The sequence below is a fragment of the Varanus komodoensis genome, unplaced genomic scaffold, assembly GCF_004798865.1.
Source record: "Varanus komodoensis strain SLA01 unplaced genomic scaffold, ASM479886v1 scaffold8, whole genome shotgun sequence".
Taxonomy (NCBI): Eukaryota; Metazoa; Chordata; class Lepidosauria; order Squamata; family Varanidae; genus Varanus; species Varanus komodoensis.
The window spans coordinates 30,742,452-30,766,746 of NW_025336481.1; the positions used below are offsets into that span (position 1 = coordinate 30,742,452).

At 42.6% G+C, this 24,295-nt stretch overlaps 1 protein-coding gene across 1 annotated transcript in view; it reads left to right on the forward strand.

Moving 5' to 3' along the window:
* The first annotated feature begins 4,290 nt into the window (after window positions 1–4,290).
* E2F7 (E2F transcription factor 7) overlaps window positions 4,291–24,295 on the forward strand; it is a 31,362-nt gene continuing 11,357 nt past the window's right edge. The window contains exons 1-7 of the mRNA XM_044455514.1: window positions 4,291–4,346; window positions 5,034–5,134; window positions 7,826–8,104; window positions 11,165–11,333; window positions 15,835–16,122; window positions 16,704–16,862; window positions 17,471–17,608. Of these exons, the coding sequence (XP_044311449.1) occupies window positions 5,042–5,134; window positions 7,826–8,104; window positions 11,165–11,333; window positions 15,835–16,122; window positions 16,704–16,862; window positions 17,471–17,608 (1,126 nt within the window). The 5' untranslated portion in view covers window positions 4,291–4,346; window positions 5,034–5,041. The remainder of the gene's footprint in view (window positions 4,347–5,033; window positions 5,135–7,825; window positions 8,105–11,164; window positions 11,334–15,834; window positions 16,123–16,703; window positions 16,863–17,470; window positions 17,609–24,295) is intronic.

Below are 24,295 nucleotides of genomic sequence, written 5' to 3' on the forward strand. Positions count from 1 at the left end.
ATTAGTGAGCAGAGTTGTTCAGTTAACCTTATTCTAAATTACTTTGATGTTCGATCACTTCCAGCTGTTGTTCAAAAATCATTGTGTAATCAATGAGTGCAGGCTCAGGGACCTAAAACCATCTTGTGTAAGAACTTGCATTAAAAAGTTGGCCATACAAATAACATGCTAAACAAAAAAGTAACGCTGAATTGGCAGATCTGTATTGAAAACTATCTCAAATGCTAAGGGAAAATATCTGGCCAGGGCGACTTCTTTTATATTTTTTATTTATTTTATATTGTTAATTTTAATTTTATATTGTTATTTTTGTATTTTATTGTATTTTATTGTGTTGTAAGCCGCCCTGAGGCTTCGGCAAGGGGCGGCATAGAAATGTTTTAATAAATAAAATAAATAAAATAAAAAATATTGAATGTTAATACCCTTAGTGATCCAGTTCATTTTGTTCAGTATTTGCTGGATTGGTTTTTCTTCATTTACTTTATGGAAAGGTGTCTGTGTGTTGGGAAAACACCAACCAATGGAACGCAACTACATGAATCAGATGATACTATCAATTTTACAGCTCCCATTCAATTCAGTAAGAATTTCTAATCATGTGAGATTTAATTATTTAACTGATGTAAATGTATATAATAATATAGTGGTAGTTCACAAGACAGAAAACATACTATGGGTGTACTCTTTTCCTGTGCAGACAAAACACCAGTGCTCAAAGGTATCCCCAGTGAACATACACTGCTGTGCACTATGCAGTGGAGTATTATAGGGAATAAGAGGTCTTGACATGTCTCCCTTACCTCTTTCTCCGCCCTTCTTGCTTTGTTTGGTTAAGATAAATGAGCTCTGAGCAGCAACCATTCTATGTGAGAAAAGGGCAAACACTAAGATTGTGCCTGCCGACTATAGTTGTAACAATTTACTTTATTTAGGTATATAGTACACGGATGATTCTGGAACACTGTTTTTCCTAAATCAAAATCAGTTCACTAATCATCACTAACTCTTTGATGTACTTTATCTGCCCTTGTGAAAATGATTCTGAAATGCCCCACTGATCTTACTTCATTGTTTCTTACTCCTGCTAAAGAGGTTTGAACTAGATGTGACAACAGACCCATTTGCTTAAATCTGGGTGTGCCCATCTAGAAGGCAGCAGGTTAGCAGAGCTGCGTACCCCCCACCCACATTCCTCCTTTGCTTGCAGCCAAGAAATTGGAAGACTGAAATCTAGAAGGCAGCAATGAAAAAAGTATAACATATCTTCAAGTATTAGGACATTTCAAGACCAAGTCCAAGATCAACCACACTATTGTCTTCACAATCACTATGTACAAGTGCACAAGCTGGACAGTCAAGAACACTGACAGAAAGAAAATGGATGTATTCAAGGCATGGTGCTTAAGAAGAGCTTTGCAGATACTCTGGACCGACAGAAAAATGAACAAGTGGGTCCTAGATCAAATCAGGCAAAAAATTGTCCGGGAAGCAAAAATGACAAAATTGAAGCTGTCATACTTCAGGGACATTATGAGAAAGCAAAATTCACTGAAGAAGACAATGATATTAGGGAAAATGGAAGGCAGAAGAGGAAGACCAAATATGAGATGGCTCAGTTTCATAAAGGAAGCCACAGTCTTAAGTTTACAAGAGCTGAGTGGAGCTGTGAAGGGCAAAACATTAAGTCAATGGTGACTTGCTGCAAAGGACCACAACGTGGGCAGATCAGTAGTAAGGATCCTCTGGTCCCTGGGCTAAACCCAGCCCATGGGGCTTCCGCATAATGTCTGCAGCCTCCCCTTCTTGCCCCATCCTACAGAGTAATTATATTTGAAAAATGTCTTCCACAGGAGCCAATAGAAGGATTTCTCAGGTCTAAATGCCACATGAGGAAGAAGCGCAGCTCAGCTTACAGTTTTGTCTGCTTCACTGTTTGGTCTTGTTGTCACTGAATTTGGAGATGATAAAAGACACATAACCTTATTGCAAGACATATTATAAAAGACACATAACCTTATTGCATTCACAGCATTAGACCAACCATGTAAGCTACAATAGACAAACTTGGTTCTGAATCACCTTGCCAGTTAGCTACCATGATAAATGGGTGGCTAGCTTCCTTATATATCTCAGGTACTAAAACTGTGCTTCTGTTCCTTAAGGAAATGTACAGAGCTGAGCTGAGCAGTTTCTGTGTTCTTCGGGGGGAGTTCTCCAATTCCTGGTTAGGAGCAGAATGTTTATTTTGTTGTACAATGAAGTCCCCTATCTGTAGATCAGGCTCCAAAATCAAGTAATCAGCACTTAGGAAGACAGGTTTCAGAGTCATAGAGCCTGTATAGTTGGACAGGGCCGGAGCTTAGCATACAAAACACTCCAAAAATGTGATAGAAACATTCAGAATTATTTCATACACAACTTTTGAAAATTGATTTCTTGCTTTTTAAAAACTGGGGCAAATGTTTTAGCATTCATGGCAGGGTCTGCTGGAGTCCAGACAGATTTGTTTTGTAGGCCAAATCTGCCAGATAATCATTTCATGCCTAAATGGAAAATAGCAAGAATCCCTCGTGTGAATGTGTGGTGATCCAGCAGGTTTGTGGCTATGGATCCAAGCAGTAGGCACAAGCTACCGAACCACACACTCACAGCTTCACGGTGGCACATGTGCAGAGTGGAACTCCCATCACCTACAATTCTTAGCCAGTGTGCCTGTGCATATTGTTTGCTGGGGAACTGGGGATAGCACACCGTCCAGCTTGTGGAATCCGGTGGACAGCTGTTCGGACACTGTGTGAACAGTATGCTGGACTAGATGGACCATTGACCTGATCCAGCAGAACTCTTCTATTTTTAACTCGTAATTTCTCTCTACTCCCAATTTGATTCACATAAGCACCTTTCCTGTTGGAAATTTGCAGTACCTAGACTAGAGCAACCACAAATCATGAGGCAGGCTTGCAAGCATGCCCATAGTGGGCTCACAATTATTTATGTATTTATTTAAACCTTTTGTACCCCATCCACCACTGATGTTTTGGGATGGTTTACAATAAGGAGGGTGAAACAGGAAGAAGGGCCTAACAGTTGCACCCTGTCTCTGGAACATGCTCCCCAAGAAGGTGCGCCTGGCAGTATCCGTTTTCTTTTCAGTATCAGGTGAAATATGCCAGAGATATTAATAGATAAGATTTGTTTCAATGCTGTTTTTATTATATCTCTGCTATGCCACACTTTCATTTTCTTAATAGCTGTAAGTTGTTACTTTTGTCATATTGTTTTTATTGTTGTTAACCTAAATGTATTGTTGTTTTTTAAAATAACTTTTAACCTCCGGGAGAAGCCAGTGGGCTACGAGGTGGTAAAATAATGTAATTTACAAATAAGTCGTGTGCTTGCAGTTCTTGACCGGACCAAATGAATTCCCCTATTTTCCCCTGCAAAGCAGTAACTTCAAGCAAAACCAGCGCTTTGGGACTTCAAAGAAGATCCCAGGTCAAACATTACAAAACCTCTTCCACTTCCTTTAAAAAACCTCGAGAATCAAAACGGTCATGATGCGTGTACGTGCATTTCCTGTCATCTAAGGGCTTAAAGGTTTTAGGAAGCGCAGAAAGCGCGACTAGCCAGGACGCCTACACAAGAGCAGTAGGGGAGGGAAAGAGCAAAGCGGGACGCGAAGCAGTCCTGCGGCTCTCCACGGCGTCTCTCGAGTTTTAAGTTTCCCAGCTCCATCTGTTTCCTTCACTTTCCCCTATTCTTCCAGGGCTGCACTTGAGCCGCCCGCTGCTCCCTAACAAAAGCATCGGAGCGGCTCTCCTCACAGTGGAGCCACTCCGCCCCAGGCTACCCAGGTACCACAAGGTGGGAGGAAAAACACAAGGAGGAGCGGGGTGCGGAGGAGGCGGCGGCGGCGGCGGCATTGGCGGCGGGGAAATCAGCCGGCGCAGGCACATCCACCGCGCGGGACTCAGAGCGCGCCGAGTATAGCGCCAACTCTCAGAGCAGGGCTTAGAGCTGATTGGCGGGAACTCCAGGCGGGCTCCCCTTCAGCGAGCGCCTGATTGGCCGGATTGTAAAAATATGTTGCAGGGCGCCAGAATAGAAGCTTTAGCGCCTAGTGGAATCTCCAGAGCAGGAACGAAGCGGCCAGTATAGGCACGTCGCTGGCGGGCGCCCGGGCGGGCATCAAAGCAGCGGTTACGAGGTTCGGGGTTCTTCTTTCCCACGGAATCCCCTCAATGCCCCTTAGGCGCGGCGTCGTCAGCGGTGGCTTTATAGGGCCCCGAGGCTCTGAAGGAAAGGGACCCCTTTGAGGAACACGAGAGGGAATCCCAAGGAAAGTAAGTCCGCATTCCCGGAGGGTCCGGGGCGGGAAAGCGGGAGATGGGTTCGCCTAGCCTTACGGGGGCGGGGGTGCCTTGGCTTTTCCTGCGCCTCGTTCCCGGGGTTGTTAGGGGCGGCTTCCCCGCCGCCGCCCCCTGGCCAAAAGGCGGAGGGGCAGAAAAACATTTTCCGTAGCATTTCCTCCACAGGCTTTCTTGCTGAACATGGAGGCGGGAAGGTGCCCCTCTGGGTTGGTCGCGGACTCTCCCGCGCTTCAGGCAGGACATGCCAGATTGTTGAGCTGCGAAGTGGGCACTCCGGGGTCTCGTTCCCATTCAAGGCTGGGATCCCTCTTGTTCAGCCTCTTTGCGCCAAAAGTAACCGATTCCGCCGTGAACTTTATGAGCTTCAAAGACAGATTCGCCAGAAATGTCCTCTACTTGAAGGGTATCCCACGGCCAATTTTTGACCATTTCTAGTTGTGAAGACCGTTGCTGACGATTTTACCCTTTCTCAACCTCACCTGCCCCCGATACGATCTTTTTATTACTTTAGGATCTGAGAAGTATAAAGATCTCATCCTCATTTTTAAGGATTTCAAATCAGTTTAGAGGGGAAAGGAGAGACAAGGATAGTTAGGATCTGAAAATTATTTTTTGGGTGGTAGGTGATGTAAGATGATGAAGTTCTTGTGCAACTCTCAGGTTTACAGATGGAGGCGAATTGCTTAACACTAAAAGACCTGATTAGCCCGAGACACACAAGGATAAATTTGATAGATGAAGATGGGGAGAGTGCACAAAAGGTAAGCAGCCAAAACTGGGTGGATAAACTCTTGAGTTCTGTAGTGGTAAATTTGCTCACTGGGCTTAAGCGTTGGTTTAAATTGTGCTCCGTTTTGTCACCATGAGCTTCGAATTGTATTGGAACTGATATTTTCAGTACTGTTTAGCCTAGTTATTATTTCGTAAAAGGTTTGTTTAGAAAACTAAAAACTATTTTCATCTGATTACAGTTACATGTGATAATTGTTACTAGTTCCAGCCATGTTTTTTCTCTCTCTCTCATACACACAATTCAACAGTTTTTTGCACTACTTCAGTTGGGCAGCTTCCTAACTTGCTAAATGTTCCACTTGGACAACTTATAGCTTCTTTCAGCTCTGATCTCATGGAAAGTCAAGGAGTTCATCCTTTTAAGGAAGTTGTGAATCATTTATTCTAGGCTAATTAGTTGGAGTTTTTACACAACACTTTAAAGATGGGATCACGAATCATTAAGTTTGCCATAGTCTCAGCATGCTTGTGATGAACTTAGGCAGTACATGTTACCTGGACATTAGCTGAGCAAAGTGGTCACTGGATGGTCATTCTCAGGTGTCAAATGTGACACTGTGAACCACGCAGTCCTCTCTCATAAAGTGAAGGAGCTACATGAAAGTTCACCTGAGAATACTGCCTCGTGGATTATCCCAACATTCTTGTTCTACCTTTCCACAGGGTATAGGGCTTTGATTGGAGCAGTAGTACTTGGGGAAGGGGCTCTTATTTTGCCTCCGCATCTGAAACATCCATTAAATAAATTGGAAGGTGGGAGATTCAAAAACTCCACACACATCCCAGCACATGTACCTATGCACAGTGGCAGCTTCAGAGTGGGGTGGGGGGGAGATGACTGTAAAAGCCCTTCCTCTTAAGAAAATTGGGACTCTACATAACAGTGTTAAAGTAAAAATTAAAATGTCTTCAAATCCCATGACTGAGCTCCTCAAAATAATGTGATCTAGATCCAAGGCTGTTGAATGGAAGCTCCTATTCTCTTTTACTTCAATTAACTTAAAGTAATTAATTTTACTTTAATTAAATGGATGGATATAGTTTGTCTGCTTAAGCTGCCATTTTTCAGGTGTAATCATATGTAAGTTTAGACAGAAAAAAGTTCCGTGCTGGCTGGGGAATGGACTCTTTTGTTTGTTTAAACACGCATAGGATTACAATATTAATAGCTAGAAACTACTGTGGAGCAATAAGACTTTAAATTTATATGCAGCATGTTTAAACACAAAGAAGAAAGATCAGTATGCAAAAATATGCAAATAATTTTTGTCTTTTGACTTGATAGATTTTTGATGTGGTACTTGATAGAAAACAGCAAGATAATTCATAATTGCTTGCACAAAATTGCTTGCCACTGCATGTATCAAACCATTCACATTGCAGAAATACATTTGTCTTTCTTCATGTCATTCCTTATCTACACATCTCAAACCAACCGAGCAGGTATTGCAAGTCTAGATAACTGTTGACTGCTGTGGAATATTTCTTTCAGAATGAGAGTAATCCAGTAAGGTTTCCCAATTCCCAGCAATGGCACAAAATTTAAGAAAGAAGCATTGAACTGGTGCAGCAATTTGCATTGACACAGATATGTCAGTAATGAAATAATACCCTAGAATACCCCAAAAACTAAATCTGACATACCATCCAAAAGCCATTTTAGCCCTCAGAAATGTGGCTACAGATTGAAATTCCCATGAGAAAAGATCATGGGTGTTTGCCATTATGCAAAGCTGCGTGTGAAAAAGCTAAAAGTAATGAGTCTTTTAAACCTCTGCATGGTTTAAAATAACATGGTGGATTGTAGTAATCTAGGCTTACTGTAGAGGATTGCCTTTCCTCAGCTCAGAATTTTGAATGCTGCTCATAGATCAGACATATCATACTGAACAGGTTGGATTTATGAAGAGGAAGGGTAAATCCAGGGGTTCTTAGTGGGCTTCTGACAAGGTGTGTGTTCTGCAAGTGCCCAATCTATGTGTATAAGTATTTGATCTATACTCCACCTTTCCAGCAAAACATGGTATCAAGGTGGCTTAAGCAGTTAATGCCAACCCTGGTAGGTAGGTATCCCTATATATGTGTGTACATGTATATAGCCATGAGGAATGCTTACATTTGGCTCAAAACTTTCCTCCTGTGCCTTCTGTTTTTAGTATGCGGAAGGTGGGTCTAAGCGTAGTCCCTCTCATCTGTGTCCCAGATTTTAGAATGTTTACCATCCTGTGGAACGCTGTTGGTTTGTTGGCACACTGTAACACCCCACCATGGTTTAATTTACCCTCGGGGGCTATTGTGTTGCACCAAATGCTGCAGCCATGATGCAGAAATGGAGCCTGGCTCTCTGTGGCTTGATATGCCTCAAACAACCATCTAGGTTTGCATGACACAAGCCATGCAAGCTGGGTGCACATGGGGATCATGCAGAAAGGCATCTGCAAGTCCCTGGTGCACTGCAACAGCCCCCATGGATATGTTAAGCTGCAGTGGGCTGTTGTGTCATGCAAACCAAGTCAGCATTAGATACTGAATAGGCCATTGCTTTAATGTTGACATATGATAAGACCCTGCAAACTATTACAATATTTATAACAGCAGCAGCATTGATTGGTTGTCCCTCTACCTTTCAACCAAACTAAACTATTTTCTCTTTCTAATAGGAAAACATATTTGATCGACCCAGAATGACCCCAAAGACTCCCATGAAAAATGAACCCATTGATTTGTCAAAGCAAAAAAACTGCACCCCCGAGAGGAGTCCAATTACACCTGTTAAGCTGAGTGATAGGCCCCTGGCAGACCCATGGACCCCCACAGCTAACCTGAAGATGCTTATTAGTGCTGCTAGCCCTGACATGCGGGATCGTGAAAAGAAGAAAGAACTCTTCAGACCAATTGAGAACAATGCATTTAATGACAGTTTTTCTGATTGCTTGCAGGTAAGAGACTGGTTGCAGAAAATTTGGGCAAAATTGTTAGTAATTTGAGAGCTGCTTATATAATAATCTGTTTAGCTGCATAAAATAGCTGCCAATGTGCTTGTTAAATTTATGTCTTGCCTTTCCTCCAAGGAGCCCAAGGCAGCATGCATAATCTGCCATTTCCTCTTATCCTCAGCATCCCTGAGAGATAAGTTGGAATGAGAGTCAGTGATTGGCCCAAAGTCACCTGGGTCTCTCCAGTCCTAATCCAACACTAATCACTACACCACACACTCCCTGGATGTGTGAGGAATTTGTGTTGGGGGTGGGATTCCATCAGATTTCCTTAACTAGGCAACCTGGACTCCTGCCTGCTTTCTCTCTTTCCTAAGTCCATCTCACACTAAACTTTTCCATAGGCATCTGGCAGGAAGCGAGCTCAGACAGAGTTCTGCTTCTGTGCATGTGACTTGTGGGTCTTGTGTACTTTGCACAAAGAATCTGCTGGTGTTCTCCAGCATTTGCAGGCTTGACTTCAGCTGAACTTTCATCCTGGCCTGTTGGCACAAGGTTTTGTAGAAAGAAGTCGAGCAAGTGCAAGAGAGCCATATACTGACCCTGGAACTCCAGATTCCTATTTGGAGTTTTGCAGATCTACTGTATTTGAGTCAAGGATGCTCTGCTGTAGACTGGAGTTTCCATAAAGAACTAAATCCTCTCATTTTAACCAGTAGCCATCAGTATCATGCATACTTTTCAGACTGTTAATCGAGTCCCTGACATTTCTCACAGAACATCCAGTGCATCCTTGGAAATTGCCTGGTGCTCTGGTTTGGTTGTTGCTCTCAGCATTTATTCAAACATTTCCTGCTGATAGAATCTGATTCACCAATGTGTTTGATCACTGCCTACTGGCTAGGAAAGAATAAGGCCTTCATTTTAACATTAACATCAAACCTTCAGTTTACATTTTCATTTTCTCTTTAGTTATTCATAATTTATTCTATATGAATTTCTAGTTTTTCTTTCCCATCAGGGACTTCAGATCATTTGTTCTGCTTTAACCCTTCTTAGACATCTTACTTTCTATGTTTTTACTTGTCATTTTGGTCTATTTGGTCATAAGGTACTTCCTTTGTGCAAATGCATTGATACTGCCTGGAAGTACAGGGGGCGCCAAAAATATAAACACTGAAAGAGATGTTATCTATGTATTACTTTTCAAGGTTGAACTGAATTATGGTAGCAATGTGTAGTATGCTGTTTGCTCAAAAGATGGCATTAATCAAATGAATGCTGGCATCACCATGCAACAGTTTTTAATACAGTTTTTTTCCTTTCTTAAAATGTGTATGCATTTTTGTCACCCTCTGTATATGAACATGACATATGACTTAGAGTTTATGAACATACACATATGAAAAAAGTTTTGTTTTGGTTTTTGTTTTTGTTTTTGTTTTTTGTTTTTGCTTTCCAAATGTCATGATGACTTCTTTTTCTTTTACAAAGTTAAATACTTTCATCAGCAGGCAAAATAAATTGCGATTGGTGTAATGACTAATAAATGACTATGAGTCATTCTATAGAATAACCATTGCCAGTTGTTTCCAAACCTGCAAAATATCTGCACTTGATCCGGTTTTCTGAATTGGTGCTCAGGTCAACTGAAATTTAGTATATAATTTAATTCCATTTCCTAAAGTTCCTGATTTTTCTGAATACTCTGAACACTTTCAGTTCAAAACATGAATGCCTGTGTTTACTGGCCACATACATCTTGCTTCCCTGTGATAACAGCATTAATACCTGTTACTTTTCTATAGCATTTCTATTGTTAAATAAACATTGCCACTTCTTTTAAAATGCAAGATTGTTAAGTCAAAATCTGTCTGCACTATATGACATTCATTTTAAAAGTTCTCTGAGAGGAAACTAAAGACTTACTGGGAATTGTCACTCTTAGAACCTCTCCAGTGAAGATTGCTTTCATGTGTTTTCAGGAAAAATGAAAGCCGAGGGTCCTTTCAACATTCAGGACTAGTTTAACAGATTCCCTTGCAAAGAAGCACTTGTTGCACTGCAAGCCTTTCAAATCACTTTCTTAGTGTGTTTGAAAGTCTTTTGTGGTATTAAATTTGAGCTTCTGGACTGCGGAGAAGATACCTGTCGATTTCTCCTTTTTGCCCTTTCCTTTCCTGTCTTGAGTTGTATCTTTTAGACAGCTGGGATTGCTACGTCTTTAATTGATGAAAAGTGCTTAGTAAATTGTAAGCAATTAATTATTTTAATGTTGGCCCACAGACCTCATTTGAAAGGGTCCAAATTTCAAACCAAAGCAAGAAGCTCTAGAGGTATTTTGACCTCTTCTGAAGTAAAACAAGTCTTTCCTGAAACAGTTCAAAGCAAAGTGGATTGATCCTGAAGTTTTGGAAGATAACTGGACAGTGGCTTGGATGAAAGTGTTGGGACTCTGCAAACCGTCCCAGTATAAACACCTTAAAAGTAATCTTGCAGGTATAGGCTGTGCCATCAAAGACCACTCTAAAAATACATATTATATGTCAAAGGAGGAAATAAAATTATTGTACCCCAATGTGGAAGAGGAGACAGAGCCTACCCCTTCAAAGAAACTTGTTACCCCAAGACTCCTTTTCAGGGAGGTATGTTTCCCTCTACCCCAAACCATTTTTCCATGATACTAAACTGGGGAGCCACAAAGATTTGGATGACAAATGAAGTGACACTCCTCTGAAGAAATCCAAGGCAAATTTCCTATTTATCCAAATTGTGCAGAAGGCTGGGGAACTAGCCTTAATAGTTTATGTGCTTTTACACCCATAATAATATGTCCCTAAACATATTTCTCATGACCACTAATAGATCTTTGGGTAGGCAGTTTCATATAATCTAGACTTCAGGACTTAACTTTATAATCTGGCATACTAACAGCTACATGTATTTCATTTCTCTTCTTAAAGTCTGTATCTGATGCATTATAAATACAAATATGTTACTAGTGCTGTTGCCTCCTATAAAAGAGTGCAATTTTTAAAAAGAATAATCATTGTATATTTCTAGTGTGATACTGTGGATGATGGAACAACAGATGAATATGAAAAACAGAGACCGAGCAGGAAGCAGAAAAGCTTAGGATTGTTGTGCCAAAAATTCTTAGCTCGCTACCCCAGTTATCCGTTATCAGCAGAAAAAACAACAATTTCTTTGGATGAAGTGGCTTCTAGTCTTGGTATGTAAACAAAAAAAAATATTCCTGATGAATGTTTTAGTGACCTTGTCAAGGTGTGATCCACCAGGCAATTCTGACAAGTCTCATTTCAGTAGTTTAGGGTGTAATTCTATGCAAGTTTAGGCATATTAATCCGGAACTGGTGAATGCAGACTGAACCAACTCCTTAAGAATCTCTAAATGATCTCTGAGCATTTAGAAAGAATAAATAAATAAATAAATAAAGCATGCACTTTGTGCAGAGAACAGTGCCTCAGGCAGTATTGTATTTTCAAATAGTATTTAAGAAAAAAAAAAACCCTGTAACTTTTAGGCTGCCGCTATTCTTGTTTCTTGACATGGAATTTGTGCATAGAAGCTACACAGGATCCCACTGATGTTCAATTACCTCAATAAGGGGGTTATTTGGGGTTCAGTCCTATTAATTTTAGATAGAGGCCTACAACTCCCAGCATACCATGGCTAGCACATGCTTGGAGTTGTTGGATTTGTTTTGTCTAAACTCACACAGAATTGCACCGTAGATGATACAGATACAGCTTTTAGTATCAAGGTAGCACTAAAACAAATGAACCACCAACGTCTCTCTCTCTCTTTCACACACACAAATAAACAGTTTTACTGGATGGTAGTTCAGTTGCAGCTACCTTTATTTATTTATTTATTTATTTATTTATTTTTCCATTTATATCCTGCCTTTTTCCTACAAAGGGCTCAAGGCAGCTTACATCTCCTCCTCCATCTTATCCCTTGTGAGACAATCTTAAGAAAACAGTTAAAGATGAAATCTAAATAGCATTAATAAATAACCAACTTAAACACAGTTACTTGGAAACAAGTTCATTATAATTACTAGGCCTTTTAAGTAGATTACTTCATGATTGAAATATAACGATGAAGGTCTGTAGCTCAGTGGTTGAGCATATGCTTTGCGTGCAAAAGGTCTTGATGGACTGATGGCCTAAAGGGTATATAAGGTAAGCTCATCTATGTAATATGTAGGGTTATTTTTCATGTTTGCTATCCATATAGCAGATTTTTAAAAAATAGATTTTTGACAGTGTTTAGGGTAGATTTTTATTGCCCTTTACGACACAGAATTTAATGAAAAATGCATTGAGAAGTGACAGTACCAAGAAACACAAGTCAGGCTGTAAGCTGTTTCTACCATAACCTCACAACCCAAATCTTCTTCTAAGGCAAAGTACTTTGGGATCTCTCAGATTACATAAAGCACCATTTTAATAGTTCCTTAAATGGAAATTAATGCTACTGTCTATGGTTTAGAGTATTGGTGGAAGCACAGGAACTGTGCTTTGTCCTGGGGTATGACTAACAGGAGGATGAATCTACATGTTCTAGGTAACATGTCCCAGGAGAACTTGCAGCCCTATTGACCCTCATGTCAAGATAATAGTTTGAGAAAGATGTATACCACAGCAAGCCTTGACTCTGTGCCAAAAACCAGCAGTCTGAATTCTTTAGTCTGTATTCTAAATTCTGCTTTAATACAAAATTATTGTATTATCTTAGCCAATCATTGCAATCAACTCTAAATAATTCTTTCTATGAAGACTTGCTGTAGCATAGCAGTTTACTTCTGTTTACATAGATATTTTAAGGATCATGACAGATATTTTAAACGGTAGCACAATAAGTCTTACTGGCCTCCATGTTGTTTTCAGCTAAGTGATAGTGTGCATCATTAACCATGGGGGGCGGAGGGCGGGAGGAACAGAGACCCCTTGACTGCAGGAAGATTACCAAACAATGTAGTATTTATTCAGATCTTCAGAAGGTTTATTCAGATTTATTTATTCAGATCTTCAGTAATAGCAGCCTTAGTGCCAAAAGCTTATTGCTTGGCTCTTAAGTAATTACATGGTTGGCATTGTGTAACATGGTAATTCATAGCCAGCAGCTTATTCTTCCTTGGATTGCTGCTGTTCTCAACATAGTAAAAACATAGTAATAATTATCTTTTATGCACTTGTGTATAGCAAACAGCCATGTCATTCTAAGAGATTGTGTGAGTGTCTGCAGATGAAAGGTTATGTGAGGCACTGGCTATCTATGCAGGTTTTCACAAGATAAAGCCAGGGAAGAGAATGTGTTGGGAATCTAGAGCCGTCATGGTTCCATGTTTTTGTACTTATATGAACATAGATCAGTTCAGCAGAAACAGCTATATTGGTTACCATCCATATTAAAAGTAAGACATAAGAGTGGTCATATGAGATGTCTCCAGGTGAGAGAGGATCTTGGTAGATTCATTAGGGTTCTAATCCCAATCCTTGCATATCTGCTCAGAGGTATGTTTGAGTTTGGCAAGGCTTACTCTGAGGAAGTATAATATTGTAGCGCGATAACTGGCTCAGGTATATGTGCTTCGGAGTTGCATTCTATTTCACATCCAAACAGACTCTGGAGCAGTGAACAATGTGAGGTTAAAACAAATACAAGACTCAAAACAATACATTGAGACGTTTTAAAAATAACAGTAACATGGTGGCTAGTTGGCAAGAAAAGGCTTCCCAGAATAAGATTGCCTTGAGCAGGCCCTGAAAACAGCAAAGGGTTGGTTCCTGCCTGACGAATGAAAGCAGGGCATTTGAAAGAAAGGGGCCATTGCACTTAAAGTTCTTCTGGTGGACTCCACTTAGGACATACATCCAATGAAGAATTAATCACCAGACAGGTTGGTAAAGGAGTGTGGTCCCAAGTTTAGTGCTAGGCTTTGCACACTAGCACTAAAACCATAAGCATGGCTTGGTAGTGAGTTGGTAACCAGGGCAGTTCCTTTAGCAAGGGAGATGCAAACTGAAAAGAGGCAGCTCTTGGCAACAGTAGAACCTCTGCATTCTGTGCCAACTCCAGCTTTTACAGCAGCCCTAAGGGTAGCCCTACATAAAATACATTGTGGTAATCCAACTTTGAAATTATTCATCCATGTATCACTGTGGCCAAGTTATCCTTGTCCAGGAAAGGCTGTATCTGGCAAATCAATGAGGATTACGGGGCACTGTGCCCCACTATCATTACTTGGGACTCCAATAACAGCAGCAGATCTAGGAGTACCTTCAGACTGTTAACCTGATCTTTCAGAGGGAGTGCAATCCCATCCAGAACATTCACCCACAGGACTTCTCTTTCCAGGATTTAACTTCAGTTTATTGGTCTTCATTTATCCCATCTCCGAGTACAACCACTGATCTAGGATTTGCACAACATTTCCTGGTCTAGTTATCACAGGGAGACAAAGTTGTGTGTCATCAGTGTACTGATGGCACTTGGCTCCAAATCCTCTAATGTCCATCATGGTAGCTTCATATGACTGTTCAATAACACTGGAGAAAGAATGGTACCCTGCAGAACTGCATAGCTCAGTTGCCAGGGGTTTGAGGAACAGTTGCCCAGAGTAACAGTGTTACTCTCTGGAATTGACCTCACAGCTAAGACCAAAACCAGTATAACTCAGTGCCTCCAATACTTAATCCGCACAGTCTGTTTAGGAGGATACCATGACAGTGGTATCAAAAACTGATGAGAGGTGGATTAGAATTAGCAGGGTTGCTCTGCTTGTCTCTCCTGATAAAGGTCATCCATCAGGGCAGCCAAGGCTGACTTGGTTTCATACCCAGGTCAAAACCCAGACTTCAACGTATCTGCACAATCAATATCCTCAAAAGTGCCTGCACTTGTTCTCAAGTACCATCTCTAAAAAGCAGTGGCATTTGGTGCTGGGTTCTAGTTAGCAAACACTGTTGAGTCCAGGTGAGATTTTGGAGGTGTGGTCACACTACTGCCTCCTAGAGAACGGCTTTAGAAGTCTAATGGCTTCTGTGCTTAGCATATAGTGGCCATTTCTTGAAGCTTGTTGTATAATGAGGCAAGAAAGCCTCCTGGGCAAGAGGTTGAAGACTAGAGTTAAAGAGACAGAAGGAGAATCTGGCAGCCTCCCTCATAAACAAATTTCTCTGTCTTGGAGAAGGTTTATATACCATATTGGTCCTCTGATATCACCTAAAGGCCCAAGCCAGGAGGATATAATTATGGACTACTAATTGTGATGTTAATATCCCAGCTAAAACTGGCTTTAATTCTTTTATCTGACTTAAAGCCATTGTAGTGAAGGATAGGGAGCATTTTTAAACCTATAGCATTCCCAGCTCGATCCTGATGGATCTAAGTGTTCTAAGCATTCTAATAAGGAATGACACAGAATATTGTCTCCTAAGGAACATGTTTGCTACTGTAATACAATTTTTTTCCTGCATAAAACATAGCAATTAAAACCAAGTCAGCACTGCAGCACTTTTTTGATACCTTTTGCGTGCATAGCTTGTGCAGATGCTAACAGTCAAAGTTGGCTATAATTACATTTGCTGATTTGGAAGCAGAGTCTTCATTATTATTTTGCAACTGAGTGAGAAAAGGGAGGTGTGGATCCCCCCATATTTTGCTTTTATTCTATATGTTTTGCTTTTGTTTCTATATGTAGGAGTTGAACGTAGGCGAATTTATGACATAGTGAATGTCTTGGAGTCTCTTGATCTTGTTAGCCGAGTGGCTAAGAATCAGTACTGTTGGCATGGTCGCCGTAGCTTGAGTCAGACTTTGAAAAACCTCCAAGGAATAGGAGAGCTGCAGAAATATGAAGAACTTATGGCTTATTTCCAGCAAAAAGAGCCGGACCTTGAGTGTAGATTTGGAGAACAAAAAAGAGAGACCTTTATCGATTTCCAGGACCGACAGTTGCTTGACTTCTCAGAGACAGATTGTCCATCTGGTAAGTTAACTAAGCTACTGGCAAGGTAGCAAGAAATTTTGCCATAATGTCTGTAAAAAATATGTGCAGTTCTATTTTATTTATTTTAATTATTGTGCCCAAAAGATAATTATATCTCTCGAGAGGCAAACCTCCTTTTCTTCCAAGTGCTGGAACTGCATCCATAGTTAGTTATTGTGGTTTTTTCCTCACTCATTGTCCCAATCCTCCATATATGATCTTTCCCCTGCTGTTGTTCATTAGCCTTAGTGTTACCACTTTCTGGAATATCACCTATATAGCCTGAATTCACCCTTTCTTGCCTCCAGTATTACACACTGAGTACAATCTTGCTTAGGATTTCCCACTTTTGAATGCATTTCTTCTGGATATTTCTTTATTGCCCTTTCTTCTTTTCCTGAAGAGAGTGAAAATGCAAGCATCCATCCATCTGTTACTGGTAATTATTTTCCACTCGTTAAAAAAACAATTTTTCCAACAAAGAAATGTTCTTCTTTTTTTCTGCGCAAGATGCCTTCATAATGCTTTCTTGGCTGTGATAGATGTAACATGCTGAGACTTGGGTTGTGTTTGTAATACAGCGTCTGCAAACAGCAGAAAGGACAAGTCGCTGAGGATTATGAGCCAAAAATTTGTCATGCTGTTCCTTGTCTCCAAGACCAAGATAGTCACTCTCGACATAGCAGCGAAAATATTAATAGAAGAAAGCCAAGATACAGCAGATCACAGCAAGTTCAAAAGTAAGGGTTATTTCTGAGGGGTGAATTATCATCTTGTCACTGAGGATCCGGATGTGACCTTTACTTATGGGAGAGCCTCTTGATCATTTGGGTTGCTATTTTCCAACTCTGCACTATCCTTTTTGAGATGCAGTGACCAGAACTTATTAGTTGGCTATTGTGCATTGGAGAGGGAGACGTCTAAAAGTAAATGACAAGGTTATAACGATTATCCCCTGTGATGTTGACCTTTAAAATGAAATTAGTTGTCTTAGATTAAGTTGTGAGTACATTTCAAAGAAGTTATAATCCTGCTTGATTAAAATTGGTGTATCCATTTATGTAAGGCTGGGGCTGAACTTGAAGACCACAATATAAAATATAAGTGTTGTGCTTTTCTTAAAGTAAAATGTATTGGTGTGCAATAGATAAATATTTCATGCATACTAATTGCATATTGTTATTCCACTGGTTGGAATAAGGATTTGCACCATACCAATCCATCTCAGGATAAGATGCACTTTAGATTATTATTGTTGTTGTTTTCTGGAAACAGTTATTCAGCATGCTTAGTTACATTTATATGTAATATACTCATCTATTTGAACTTAAAACTGTTTTTCTTTTAGCAAAGGTTCGAAGATTGTATGATATTGCCAATGTCCTAACTAGTCTTGGCCTGATAAAGAAAGTACATGTAACAGAAGAAAGAGGTCGAAAACCAGCCTTCAAATGGATTGGACCTGTGGAATTCACTGGAGAGAGTGGTGATTATTTTCCCTGAATTTTATGTCTATCTTCCTTATCTATGTAAAAAAGACTTAACAATATCAAAGCACAACTTTCAAAAAGTCAGGTTCTTAACACTGACCTGGTTTGTGCATAACAACCCAGGGTATGAGCTGAATATGGATTATCATTTAATGGTATTATTGAATTATGGGTTGTCAATAGATTAAGTATGGGTAAATAGACACAAGCAACCCATGAGTCTGTCTCCTGGATTACTTGTGGTTAGCCCATAGATAAACTATGGTATACGGTTCACACATAACAAGGAGGTCCTTCTCTGGGAGTCACCTTTAAAGGATGTAAGGAAGGTGGCCAGTAGGAGAAGGGCCTTTTAAGTTGTGAAACCCCACTTGTGGAATCAAGTCCTCAGAGTCTGCATGCTTTCCGGCATCAGACTAAAGCCTTTTTAATTGCCCAGTATTTTAATGGATAAATAATGAAATCTTTGCAATGTTATACTATATTTTACATCACTGGATCACCATGGATTGTTTATTGTTTAATTATGTATTTTATTCTAACTGGATTAGGACTCCGGTGTTGTGGTTTATATTACTTTTACGTATATTATGTGACATTGTTTTATTGTATTGGATCATGTTAAATTTTATTGTAAACTGTCCAGAGAGCCATTTGGCTAGTGTGAACTATTTATAAAAGCTCTAATAAACAAATAAACAATTCTCAATTCATCAACAACCCATTGTACAACCTATACTGTACGTTCTTCGTTGTGGCCTCTGTGCATCATACATATGGGTGCTGCACCTGCGCAGTGCCTATGGCCGGGAGATTGATAGCTAACGGTTTGGCAGGAAAACTCCACTCCCCTCCCCCTCTAGCAGTATATATGGGGCGGAGTGTCCGCCATTTTCCAGTCTTTCTTTGCAACCACCGTTCGTTGTGTCTCGTGCCACTTTCGCTCTCGCTCTGACCGTTTCTCATTCTCTTCCACATTTGCGATCCTTCTTCTTTCCAAGTTATAGTCCAAGTTGTGTATTCCCTTTGATAGTTCTTGTTCTCTCGTCCATTAACTTTATTCTACTCTCTTCCTAAAAAAAAAAAAAGCCCAGGGGCAGCATAGAAATGTTATAATAATAATAATAATAATAATAATAATAATAATATATTCTCCCTCTGCACTGTCTTCTTCTTTCTTTTCTACGATGGCGCAATGAGCGGCTTTCCGCAAGTGCGCGTAATGCGGGTCAAAAATGTCTCCAACAGACCCGCATGATTATGCCTCCTCTGTTTGGGGGAGGATCATAGGACAGACAAGTGCAGCCATTGTCTGGCCTTCTCGAAGCAGGCTAGAAAGAACCGCAAGAATCGCCTCCGTAGGCTCTTGTGGGACCACGCACTTATGCATTCGGACCCACTGATTACTCGCCCTGCTTCGACCTCAGCTGTAACTGCATGTCCAGCCTCCTCTGCACCACCAGCCTTCTCTTCCAGAGCTCCGTCCTCGTGCCCTTCGAACAAAGGTGCATCCGCTATGGGCGATCGGCCTGCTTCCCTGCTAAAAAAGCGGCATGAAAAGCAGAAGCATAGCAGCTCTGAAAAACCATCCGAGCACAAAAAGGCCAAAAAGGATATGGCCGTGAAGCCGCCTTGCAAATGGAAGAATCCCAAGCATCGAGACTCGGGTTCGTCGGCCCCCTCAGTCCCGATGGCTGTCGCAGTCCTGACACCACCAGGTCCGATGCTTTAAGCGGCCATGAGGGTTACCCCTCCGGGGTCTCCTCGGTGTATGGGCGAGCCAACAACGGAGCCTTTGCAAGCTCCACATCGGGAATTGATCTCCGATGGGAAGATTTAAGACTCCCCGCCCAGGGCTAGGTCTCCCACACCTATGCCCCCAGCGAGACTGGATGCGGAGACGAAGATGTCTCCTCCTAGGAGTTGGAGAAGCCGCTTGTCTGACAGAAGATCTGACGACTGGTACCATCCTCAATCTTCGTTCTATCACGGATGGGGGAACTACCACTCTGTTGGACGTTATCCAGCTCCTAGAGACCACACCTCTCCACCAGCTCCTAGAGACCACCCGACATCTTCGGTTCCGAGGCACGCTCCAGCAATACCAACTAGGGAGAGCAGTCGGTCCCTGTCACCCGGAGAATCTTCCTCCAGTGCTCCCCCATATTATGGGTTGGATTCAGACGAATCTGACGTTGACTCAACCTCTCCAGATGCCGTGGTGACTTGTCAGGGCCCTGGGTCCCCTAACGAATCGCACATCTTCGCGGAGCTGATGTCACGCCTCGTGCAGTCGCTGGAAACTATTGCCATACAATGGCCCAGACCCAGCACTGATAAATTTTACATCGTTCATGGATAGCAGTCGATGTCTATAGTATTGCCGCTCATTACCACCCTGCGGCAAGCTGTGACCCAGCCATGGGACCTGTCCGCCCATCCTCAACCAACATCGAGGAGGTACGAAGCCATGTACCGGGTTTGGGAGGAGGACATCCCGTTCCTCCTGCGTCATCCCAAACCAAACACGGTCGTGGTGGAGTCTTCCCAGGGCAGGGAGTCAAGGGGTCACACCGCGCCCCGCAACAAGGAGGGGAGGAAGATTGACTCTCTAGCTCGCCAAGTCTATGTGGCCTCTGGACTCGGCTTGAGAATATCTAATTATGAGGCGACACTGGCTCGATACCAGTACTTTATAATGCAGCGCCTCAACAACGTGCTTTCGGCTCTCCTGGACAACCAGGGTGACCTTGCAAAAGTCTTCGTAAAGGAGGCTATGCAGGTCGCGGTCCAACTGCTTTCCACCGCCAGGCATCACGTGGACACGGACTCCAAGGCCCTGGTCGGTGCCGTCTCCCTCCGGAGGCATGCGTGGTTGCGCAATTGCAACTTTCCGGAGGAGATGAAGAGGTGCACAGAGGAGATGCCCTTTGATGGGTCCGGACCCTTCCATTCCAGGACCGACCACAAGCTCAAGAAGATCCATGAGTCCAGGATGACGGCTCAGCGCATGGAACTGCAGCCCCAAGTCCAACGTAAGTGGTCTTGGACCTGTCCGTCATATCGGCAGCCATACCAGTCAAGACAGCAACCTCAGCACCGCCAACAACAACAACGCTGCCGACAACAGCCACCGCAACATTATCAACAAGGCCATCGCCGTTTCAATGGCAACAAGCGACAACGTTGGCGGGACGGGCAAACCTTTCCTCTGTTCCCTACCCTACCCACCCTTCTCTCATTTGGGGACCGGCTGAAAAGCCGACTCCCCATTTGGGAGTCCATCACATCTGATTGGTGGCTGTTGTCCATCATTCAGCATGGATATCGGATAGAATTCGACATTGTTCCTCCATCAAGCCCAATCTGGTTTATACCATGCACGCCGGCATTGCTCGACGAAGTTCGACAACTTCTCCGTAAAGGAGCAATTCGTCAAATAGCTCGAACAGAAGGACTTCACGGATTCTATTCGAGCTATTTTATGGTTCCGAAGCGGGATAGTGGTCTTTGTCCAGTACTGGACTTACAAAACGTCAATAGGTTCATCACAACAACAAAAATCAGGATGACCACCCTTCAAAATATCCTACCGTTGCTGAAGAGGGAGGACTGGTTCGCCTCATTGGACCTGAGGGACACCTATTTCCACATTTTGATCCACCCGTGTCATAGGCGTTTCCTCTGTTTTGCTGTTGTGTCTGAAGTTTTCGAATTCACAGTGTTACCTTTTCAGACTGGCCACCGCACCAAGGGTTTTTACGAAATGTATAGCCCCTGTCTGTGCCTTCCTACGACTATGTGGTGTTCAAATTTACCCTTATCTCGGTGATTGGTTGCTAGTCTTTCCTCGATACATATAACTTGTACTCTGCTGCAGGCCCTTGGACTTTGTATTAGCATCAAGAAATCTTCTCTTGTTCCTGCACAGATGATCACTTTCATCAGAGCCCGTCTGGATTCCACAATGGCAAAAGCCTTTCTCCCGAGGGACAGGCAGTACACTCTCGCTCAGCACATCCATCGAATGCAACGAGACAGGCCGGTTCCTGCCCGATCCATCCAAAGATTCTTGGGGCACATGGCTGCGTCACTCGCCATTGTCCCACATGCCAGGCTTCGACTTGGTCCTCTCCAGCTTTTCTTCAACAAGAGGTTTCGACCGCAAAAGGACTTACCGACAAAGTTAATTCGGCTTCCATCCTCTGTTCTTCACTCTCTTATATGGTGGACAATTCCGGCCAACCTAACCGTTGGGGTTCCATTCCGACCCTGATGCCCTTCAGTGACCCCCGGTACTGATGTATCCCTACTTGGATGGGGAGCAGTATGTTCTGATCTACACACTCAAGGTGTTTGGAATCGGCAGGAATCCGGGAACCATATCAATTTCCTGGAACTTCTGGCAGTATTCAAGGCCCTTTGATCATTCAAGGACGTTCTTCGGCACCGAGTCATTCAGATAACCTCAGACAACATTGCTACGGTCTTTTATCTGAACAAGCAAGGAGGGACAAAGTCACCAATGTTAGCTTGGCTATCGATGCAGATCTGGGAGTGGTGCATTCCGAGAGACATTGCCCTCGTAGCAGTACACCTAGCCGGTACGGACAATGTGGAAGCCGATCTTCTAAGCAAACACATGTCGACTTCCCACGAATGGGAGCTGGATCACCAGATACGCGACCAACTATTCCATCACTGGGGTCATCCGGACATAGACTTGTTCGCTACCCGGCAGAACAGGGTATGCGAGACTTTTTGCTCGAGAGAAGGAATCGGACAGGGGTCATCAGGGGATGCTTTTATGATCCCTTGGAACAATATGAATTTTTACGCTTTTCCCCCGATTCCCCTCATTATGAGAGTAATATCGAAAATAGTTCATGACGGGGCCACAGGACTACTGATAACCCCATGGTGGCCATGCCAAGCATAGTTTTCGACACTTCTTCGCATTTCTCAGGACGAATATTTTCAACTTCCATCCGTTCCATATCTCATAACTCAGCGAGAGGTCACTGTTCGCCACTCAGATTTAACATAGCTGAAATTAACAGTCTGGTGGATTCGATAACGGTCGGTGCCGTACTTTCTACGGGTCCTGTCACCGGATCCAACACTCTAATTCAGGCTTCAAATCCGTCTATCTTTCCTATGTCATCGGATCCAACAAATTTCCCATTGGGTCCGGCAGTTTTCCACCCAGACATCCAACGCATTCTCGATTCTGCGTTAAGACTGTCAACCCGAAAATCATACGCGGCTAAGTGGCAACAATTCTCTACCTTTGCCGAGTCTCGCTTGTTTCTTTTACATTCAGCATCCACAGACCATATTCTCCAGTTCCTCTTAGAACTCCAGCATTTGGGACTTAAGCCATCCTCCATAAAGGTGTACACAGCAGCAATGTCCTATTACCGTGGTACAGTTCAAAGATCCTCCATTTTTTCTCAACCATTGATAAAGAGATGCCTTTAAGGGCTGCATATCCTTCACCCGACAGTCAGGCCGGTTATGCCTACTTGGAGTCTTTCAGTGGTATTACAAGCGCTAACAAGATCCCCCTTCAAACCCTTGGCGACTATCGATTTGCATCTTGTTTCTTGGAAAACAGAATTTCTTGTAGCAGTTACATCAGCCCAGAGAGCTAGTGAGCTCTGCGCCCTCAGGGTAGACCCTCCCTATTTGAATTTTCATAGGGAGAAAGTAGTTCTGCGAATGGATCCATCTTTTCTCCCTAAAGTGGCTACTTCCTTCCACATGAGTCAAGAGATCGTCTTACCTGCCTTTTTTCCATCTCCATCAAATCCGATTGAGAGATCCTTACACACGCTCGACATACGGCACTGCTTAGCCTTCTATAGATCAAGGACTGAGTCTATTGCATGTTCCAATAAGCTCTTTGTTAAATACTCTGAGTAGGACCAAGGTTTTCCAGTTTCTCCTCAAAGACTCTCCAAGTGGATAGTTCACACCATTACTCTCTCCTACCAGTTGGCTAAGATAGACTTACCTACAACCCCAAGGGGTCATTCTACTCGAGCTGTAGCTGCTTCTTCAGCCTTTGTGTCGGGGTCCTGATTGACGATGTCTGCAGGGCGGCCACCTGGGCCACTCCATGTACATTCGCAAAACATGATCAGCTGGATGTCCGTGCTAGACAGGACTGTTCTTTCAGCAGAGCCATTCTTTCAGCTATTCTTCATTGATGACACCTCCCCTCCTCCAGTCAGGGTAAGCTTGCTAATCTACCCATATGTGTGATGCACAGAGGCCATGACGAAGAAAAGTAGGTTGCTTACCTGTAACTGATGTTCTTCGAGTGGCCATCTGTGCAGTCACACAACCCGTCCGCCGGCCCCGCTTGGTGTCACTGGGTGGTGTTGTTTTCGGTACCATATTATTCTTGTTCTCGGTACCTACACAGTATTTTCTTCCCTGTCGTCAACACCGACAGCATTTCTTTACTTAGTTACAACTTGTTCTTAGAGAGTGAACGTCCGGTCTATCAAAGACTGGAAAATGGCAGACACTCCGCCCCATATATACTGCTAGTGGGGGAGGGAAGAGGAGTTTTCCCACCAAACCGTTAGCTATCAATCTTCCGGCCATAGGCACTGTGCTGGCAGAGCACCCATATGTGTGATGCACAGATGGCCACTTGAAGAACATCAGTTACA